Source organism: Crocodylus porosus, unplaced genomic scaffold, assembly GCF_001723895.1.
Source record: "Crocodylus porosus isolate Cpor-Errol unplaced genomic scaffold, CroPor_comp1, whole genome shotgun sequence".
In the NCBI taxonomy this organism is placed as follows: Eukaryota; Metazoa; Chordata; order Crocodylia; family Crocodylidae; genus Crocodylus; species Crocodylus porosus.
Genome location: NW_017728926.1, coordinates 5,884,786 through 5,893,542, shown reverse-complemented (window position 1 = coordinate 5,893,542; position 8,757 = coordinate 5,884,786). Strand labels below are relative to the sequence as shown.

Below are 8,757 nucleotides of genomic sequence, written 5' to 3'. Positions count from 1 at the left end.
TAAGGGGGACCTTTCTACTTCTCTTAACAGGAGTTTGGCCATCTGTGTTGCTGGCTTGTCCCATGATTCACCAAACACTTCCTTGTTTTCTCTTCCTTTTGTCACCAACAGTCTGATGGTAAACAATCATGAGTTAACAAAGCAGCTGAGAATGATCAGTGAGATCAATTCCCAAGCAGGCTGAAGAGGTGCTACAAGATGAACTCCAGGTTGTGTATGCAAACAGTAATTGCATTTGTGCAGTGAGCCAGCAAATGAGCAGTGTAATATTTCAGATTAGAGCAAACCGGCAGCAGAATAGCTACTGAGGTATCAAACACTCTAGAGTTTTGTCAGTGATTCCACAGTGGTCTGAATTAATTTTATCAGGAAGAATGATTGAAGGATACATTTAAAGGTAACAGCTGGGGAGGTATCCAGTTCAATACATTTATATCTAGTGCTTACATGATCAAATCAAGGCAACAAATACATACAGTACAGAGTTTATCTGGTCTTTTTGTTTTGTCCATCAGCGTCAGTGCTTCTGTGTTTTTTGTCTTGCAGTAGACTCTCTAGACACATAAATAATTCTCCCTGTTTTGGTCTCCTCACTAATACCAAATACAGATTTGCTTGTTTTGTGTTCTTCAGACCGGGTACAGTAGAGTTCAGTGACTTGCTAGGTTATGTAGCAGATTAGTGGCAGGGCTAGAATATGGAGTAGGATTTCCTCATCCAACTTTAATGAGTTAGCTAGTGGATCATGCTTCAGATATACAGTGCAACAGTGCCAAGGTCCTGTGAGCCAGTTACCATTGCTGAACTTGCTTGGCATTCTTTGAACACCTCCTAATTTTTATTTTAAAAGAAAACGCTCACAACTATCATTGACTGGAGCTGCTGTTCGCCACTCTTCTCCCCTTCCTTGTACAGCACCTTGAGGCAAAACGAACCCTGTGGGGTCTGATGAACACAGGGGCAAAGCTCTGTACCCCCATTTATGCCCCAAAGAGAAGACTTTGATGGTTATTGGAGCCCTCTCCATCTGTTGGCTGTACTGTGTCAATGTGGTCAGCCTGAAGTGTGCTCTTAAGCTGTTTTGAAGAAAAACATTCCTCTCTTGCTAAACCCTGTAGCTACAAATTTGTAGGTTCATTGATTCTTATGAGTTAATCCATAGATGCAAGGAGAGGAAAATCTGATAATCCATTTTAGCTTTCCAGGGTCTTATGTGCCTATCCTAAAAGAATCTTTTTTTCTCCCTGGTCCTTAGTTTTTGTTGTCATACTGTTTCTGTAGGTGGAAGTTGCAAAGTCTGTCTACCCTTCTCCTTCCATCGCTTTTGGACAAGACTCGTGAGAACAGTTAGACCCAGCACCCAGTGACATTTGGCAGTTAGGTGCCCGGCTCCTTGTAGTTAGGTTTCCAGTACCTTTTAAGATATTACCCTAGGTTGGCAAACAGAAGTGTGGCATGAATACTGTCTATGCAAAAAGAGATGTCTCCATTACTGTGGGATCTGTGTGTCACAAGCAAGCTTCTTTGGGGGGTACAATATTTAGAAAATAAAGCCTTTTCCTAACCGGAAAAAAAATCGTAATTTAGTCTTGTCACTTCCAGAATAGGGCATTTTTGTTCAGAAAAGGGGGGGAGAGGGAAGAAAACCTTCCAAAATAAGACTGCTGGTAACATCACGTTCAACTGTTTGTAGAGTCTTTTCTTTCAAACATTGCTAAAATATTATATATGCTGCAGTGCCTTGGCACTACCAAGCAAATTAAGGACTGCATATCACCTTTGCCTCTGAATTTCCTTGCATTAATTCAAGAAACTTCCTCCTAACCATAGGATAATTTAGAACAAAATTAGAGTGATCAGCTGTTACTATCTTGAGTTTAGCTACAATATGTTAAAAGTGTGTGTGTGGGGTGGGGCTTAGTTGTTTAACTGCACGTTTTTAGGCCTTTGCTGTGATTTGTTGCACCCACATTTGCAGATATTGGGAAGGAATGGTTAAATGCTTTCAGTTCAAGTGGTTTATATTAGCTATTGTTAATACTGTACTGAACTACTCACCACTCAAGTCTCTGTTTTCCAAATACAAAGGCTACACCGCTATGTTTTTGCTGGGATTGTGTATAAGAACTGCTCACAGAAATCCGTAATTGTCAGCATGTAAGCATTTTTGGCATCAGGGTATAAGGTTTTAAGTTTTGTTGCAAAATCTTTCCTCTGAATCGTGCAGCACTGGACACTTGGTCTGCATTTCATAAAGAATACTTTCACTCTCGATATAAAGAGGGTTGTGGTTGGGAGGGTCCTTTGCTTTCTGTTCTGTATGGGTTCTTGCACTGCACTTGTCACCACATTATCCAAGTTCCTACCGCTAGTGCATTCAGCGGCGTGACTGATGTCCATCTCACATCTGTTCTCTGAGCCTCTCTCCAAAAGTGGAAGAACATGACAGAAAGTTTGTGTCATTGGGATTGTTTTTCACTCTAGTGGCATGGGGTCTGTATGTGGTAGAGGAGGCAGATGAAGAAAACATATCTGGACTTGGGGGCAGAAGGTGGTGAAGTGTGCAGTGGCCCCCATCTCTGCAGCCTGATGTGACTGTGGGCTATTTCTTTACAGCTGAGCTCTCACATTACTGCAGGAGGTTCTTTTGTGCTCCAGGGTCAGAGTGGCTAAGCAAACTATTATTTTGCAGGCCTATGCAAGCTCTTAACTCCCTGGGACCAGGCCTCTATTTGCTTTTAAGATAAGAACCAAGACCCTGGGCATTGTCCTATGACTAGAGACCTGGGTTCAGTTCCTAGCTCTGATCTTGCTGGCAGACCTTCATCACGTTCCACCGCCCGTAAAATGGGGCTGATCTTGCTGCCTTGGAGTGGTCTGGAGGGAAAGCTCTGTGTAAGAACCAGGTAATCTCCAAAAGCAAGTTAACTCTGTTATTGCTACCAGACTGCCACAGATGCAAGCAGGCCAAGTTTAATGATGTGCTACTGAATAGTTCAGCAGCAGAAGGATGTGCTTTATTGTCTGCTGTAACCAGACGTTCAGCGAAAGGCAGCTGCATCCTTATCTCTTCTTTAAGTACTAACCCTGAAGCTGGTACATTACAAATTCACCCTGTTGCAGACTTAGCGGTAGCTTAGTGCTCCACTTCTTCTTTTTTTTTTTTTTAAATCAAACAATCTGCCTCATTTTTATCTAACTTACCTTTAACACTGGGCTCAGATGGCCTGTTAAATGGGAATGGGCAGGAGCAATATTGGCATTTCTGTCCTGGTTGTGCAGAAAGTGGTGCATGTTGGGAATATATTTGCTCCTGCAAACGTAGACGTGTAACAAGAATGAGCCTGGTAGCTATGCTAATGGTGTGAACAATGCCAAGGTCTCATAAACTGGGTGTCAGACTGATACATGGCTTACGCTGTTCAGTTCCTAATGATGAGACTCAAGAAGTGCCACTGGAGCAAAGTTTGTGGGTTTGTTCCACAAATGGTATGCTCCAGATTCTGGATGCTTTGCTTTGCTGTCTAGCTCTCTGGCTAGTGTACAAGAACCTTAACATTTCACAGAAGATAACTGCAGACCTCTCCATAAGATCACCTCTGAGACTGGCTTCAGCTCAGCAGCTGGCTCTCTTTTAAATAAATAAATAGAATTCAACATGTGATTTTAATAACCTTATTGCTATTAATTTTTAATGCCTCCTCTCTATAGTGAAAAATGGTTTAATTCTAAAGCAATTTGTACTCGAAAGCCTTTGAATTATTTATAGGGTTCCTGGAATATTTACAATATTCTGATGGCCAAGTTGGGTAATTAAACATTTTTTCCCCTCTGTTAATTGGATTCTGGGTAGGCAGAATGCTAACTAAGCTGCTTCAGAGGGAGCAAAGCTATTTCTAGATGGGGATGTTGCTGCCTGGAACTCCAGAATTTACAGTGAGAAACAGGCAAAGTTAATGACATTATTTTCCCACAGAGTTAATTGGAAGTTTAAGGGCCAGATCCTCAGAGACTGTAAAACAGCCAAGCTCCCCCCAAATTAATGGAATTACAGCAGTTTGCATCAGCAGAGGATCTAGCTAAGGGTGGAGTTCAACCCTAGGCAGAGGTAGCAAATGGTCAACATACTGGCATCACAGAAGTCCAACTTGAGCACTAGGTCCTAAGTGGTGCCTGAGTCTCAGGCTGATTTCTGTGAAGGGGTAGTATCTGCCATCAAGATGGTGATAGGCAGTTCCAAAGGCACAGGTGGGAACTCAGTTAATTTTAAAATAGTGAGACAAACTGATATTGTGTCTAACCTGCAGGTGTTGTCTTATTTCTTTCTGCAGTGGAAAGATGTATGAACTCCATGCAAGCCGGGACCCAGATGATCAAACTACGTGGTGGTTCCAAGGGTCTGGTCCGTTTTTATTACCTGGATGAACACAAGTCATGTATTCGCTGGAGACCATCTCGAAAGAATGAGAAAGCCAAAAGTGAGTGCTGGCCAACAGGCAGACAAGTTCTTTGGGTAAATCCAATACTTTTTACTAAACCAACTCAAATAGTTGGACAAAATCTTCTTTGCAAGCTTTTGGGTACAAATACCCTTCATCAGGAAAAGAAAGCATCTGCAGTTGGTCTGTGCTCTTCCTTGATGGAACAGTAAAAAAGCCAGAAGCTAGTATGCATGCGAGAAAGCCCGTCAGTGAAAGTGTAAATTGAGGTCGTCAACAGGTGAAACACAGTGGGGGAGTTGTTGAATATAGGTAGTAAATGGTAGAGAGGTTACATGGGGAGTCAGATATTAGGCAGGTTATAATGTGTCATAAATCCAGTGTCCATATTTACTCCATGATTTTTTACTATTCCATCCAGGAAGAGCACAGACCAACTGCAGATGCTTCCTCTGCCTGATGAAGGGTATTTTTACTCGAAAGCTTGCAGATAATTTTTTTCAAACTATTTGATTTGGTCTAATTAAAGATATCAGATTTACCCAAAGAACCTTTCTGCCTATGTCCTTAGACTAACACGGCTACAACCTATACTGCTGGCCAACAGGTCTTTCTGCCGGATCATCCCAAGGATGAGATTCTGTTCCAGGTATTGAGCAGCTAGCATGAGGGAGGTGGAAGGTGATCAAGACCAATGCTGTATCTGGGTTCCAAACAGTATGTGTGATTGCTGTGAATGAAAATGCTGCTGTAGTGCAGGCTGGAGTAACTGAACATACTTGGAGATGAGCTGCAAACAAACCCTGCATGGATAGTGCAAGACTTAAGGGGAGTCTGCAGGTGATGGCTTTGACCCTTTCTTAGGAACCTCCATGTAGGGAGGGCCCTGTTTTTGTTGACACAAATTACTAGTGGCGTTGTAGTTAGACTCTGAAGCTATCAACTATTATTAGAGATGGGATCCAAGGCCATATGGATCAGGTGCCTGATTGAGGCAGCTCTGACTTGATTCATTGTATACTCAGGTTCTAGTTTGTACAGGTCCAGATGCTTCCAATGAAGCAATGTCTGCGCAGACCTTTACAGGATCTCTTTGACCCTGTGCAGGTGCAAGGATCTGCTTTTCAGATCCAGCACCATTGTTTGGCCCCAAAGCATGGTCCACATGATGATGGCAATAATGATCATCATCATCATTTGTACTACAGTTCTGCTGCGGGGTCCTGACTAAGATCAGCCCTTCAGCATGGTAGAAACTGTAAACAAAGTTAGTAAGAGAAGGTACATACCTCAAAGAGCCTGTGTTCAAAAAACAGAAGGCAATGGTTAAGAAGGGGCATGGAGGAGAAAGGACTTCCCTGAGGTCATAGAAGAATCAGGATATAGAAACTCAGTTCCCTTACTCCCAGTCTCTGGCACCCAGCTCACTGAACCATACTGTATTTGGCATCCCCTTGTCCTACTTACCTCCTGCTACCCACCTTAAAAATACAACACAGAACTTTTTGTTCTCTACCCAGGACTGCCACGTACCAAACAGCTTTAACTGTCCCCACAAGACTATGCATGTGAGGATTTTTTGTGTAACTTTGCACCAGATGGTGGCGGCTCCATTCCAAAGGAAGGATAAATGTTTGAGAAGCAATGATTGTTTCACAGGCACAAGTTGCAACCTGCAATAAAAAAGGACTTAAATTATTTATTTAACAAGAACAGCCTAAAGAGATATGTGTAACTGCACTGGTAAGGAAATGCCACAAGAGAGATGGCTGGCAGCTGCCCGGCCAGTGGAGGAACAGGGAGACCAGACGCTTTGGGGACCAAATTAACTTGCCTGTTTTCCTGTTTCAAGAGTAAAGCATGTTGGCAGGATCTGCACCTTGGGGTGTGACCCACTTTTGGCATGTAAAAATATACTGAGAAAATATGCATCATTTGAGAGTTGTAGAGCCGTCATGGTTAGATCATTAGTCATGAAAGTTCTGCATTCAGCTCCTGACTCTGCCCTGACCTCCTCTGTGACCTCTGACAGGGCACTTGGGTCCAGATTTTTAAAGGTACTTAGGCACCTAAATGTCTCTAAAAGTTTGGGTCATACTTCCTCATCCTAAGCAAGAACAAAAAGAGGTTTCTGAGCACAGTGAGAATCTGGCCCATCTGTACTGACTCTCAGCTCCTCAGGGCATGTGCTTGTTTCAGTATGCATACATACAGTGCCCTGCACACTAAGACTCTTATCTCAGCTAAGGCCTCTCAGTGTTTCTGTATGCCAGACAAATCATAACAATGTCCCTGTCTCTTCCATAGGCTTAGTGTCTTAACAAGCACCAGTCCTTGAATTTCTTTTCTGCAAGGATGAGTTAGAACAGGGGTGGGCAAAATACAGCCATTTTATGTGGCCTGCGGGGTCCCTAAAAAGTTTAGAAAATTAATATTTATCTGCTCCTGGCTGCCTGTCAAAGATGACAGGAGTCAGGCGCAGTAGGACCCAGGGGAAGCCGGCAAGACTCAGCAGCCCAGAAGTAAGGCCCACCAGGCCTGCCCCTGCTCCCAGCCCCAGTTCTGGGGCAGAAAACTGGAAAAGAACTCAAAGAAGGGCCAGAATTACCTGCACGGCAGCCTGGACTGAGCAACAAAAGAGCGCTGGGCCTGTCTGTCTGCAGCCTGGACATATAGTCTTAGCTAGTCAACTATGCTGAGACAACACATTTGGAAAACAACAAACAATTGTATGATCCCACTCAAGTCCTTAAGCCTCACTCAGAGCTCCAGTTCATAGACTTCACAGATTTCATAGACATTTGGGTTGGAAGGGACCCTAGAGGATCATTGAGTCCAGCCCCTTGCCCAGAGGCAGGAAGTCAGCAAGGATCATAGGATCCCAGCAAGATAAACATCCAAAAGTATCTTGAAGGTGTTAAAAGTAGGTGCTTGAACCACCTCCAGTGGCAGTCTATTCCAAAACTTGGGGGCTCAGACAGTAAAGAAGTTCTTCCTAACGTCCAGCCTAAAATGGTCACAGAGGAGTTTGTGACCATTCAATCTTGTCATCCCTTGGGACGCTCTGGTGAACAGACGTTCCCCCAGATCCTGATGAGCACCCCTGATAAACTTATAGGTGGCCACCAGATTGCCTCTGAGCCTGCGTTTTTCCACGCTGAAGAGTCCCATGTCTCTCAGCCTCTCTTCATAAGGTCTGTTTTCCTGACCTCTGATCATGTGCGTGGCTCTTCTCTGCACTCTCTCAAGCTTCTCTATATCCTTTTTGAATTATGGAGCCCAAAACTGGACAAAGTACTCCAGCTGCATTCTCACCAAGGCCGAGTACAATGGGAGAATGACGTCCCAGGATTTGCTTGAGAAGCGTCTATGAATGCAAGCCAGCATTTTGGTCACTTTACTAGCCACAGCATTACATTGAAGGCTCATGTTTATCATGTGGTCAATCATGACCCCCAAGTCCCTTTCGTCCGTAGTGCTAACCAGCGTAGCACTGCCGAGCCTATAAGCATGCTGCAGGTTTTTCCTCCCTAGGTGGAGAACCTTGCATTTTTCAGTGTTGAACACCTATCAGGTTCTTGTCCGCCTATTTCATGAGCCTGTCAAGATCTGCCTGGATCACCCTCCTGTCTTCAGGTGTGGATGCTTTACCCCAGAGTTCGGTGTTGTCGGCGAACTTGGCTAGCCCGCTTCTGACACCAATGTCTACATCATTGATGAAGATGTTAAAAAGTAAAGGCCCTAGGACAGAGCCCGGAGGGACCCCATTGGTCCCAGGGCACCACAGCGGTTGACTTCTGTCAGCCACTATGCTCTGGGTCTTGCCGCGGAGCCAGTTCCCCAGCCAGCGGATCATGGTGAGGTCGAGGCCGCAGTTAGCCAGTTTAGCCAAGAGGTGATTGTGGGATACCAGATGGAAGGCTTTTTAAAAATCAAGATATATGACATCAATCTCTTCTCCCTTGTCCAGGTGATAGGTTACCTGATTGTAAAAGGAAATGAGATTGGTCAAGCAAGACCTACCCGCAACAAACACTTGCTGGGTATTTCTCAGGTTATTGCCGTCAGCTAGCCTGTATAGGATGGCCTCTTTCATGATCTTTGCCAAGACCTTCCCCAAGATAGAGGTCAGGCTGATGGATCTGTAGTTTGCCGGATCCACTTTCCTCCCTTTTTTGAAGCTAGGCACCACATTGGCCTTCTTCCAATCATCGAGCACTTCACCAGAGCACCAGGAGTTCTCAAAGATCTGTGCCAGGGGCTGAGCTATGATGTCTGCCAGCTCTTTGAGTACCTTTGGGTGTAAACCATCAGGGCT

General features: G+C 44.3%; 1 protein-coding gene across 1 annotated transcript in view; it reads left to right on the top strand.

Moving 5' to 3' along the window:
* The window catches only part of PLCH2 (phospholipase C eta 2), a 358,008-nt gene that overhangs the window by 254,144 nt on the left and 95,107 nt on the right, over positions 1 to 8,757 (top strand). Inside the window, exon 3 of the mRNA XM_019541274.1 lies at positions 4,332 to 4,478. Within this exon, the coding sequence (XP_019396819.1) occupies positions 4,332 to 4,478 (147 nt within the window). The remainder of the gene's footprint in view (positions 1 to 4,331; positions 4,479 to 8,757) is intronic.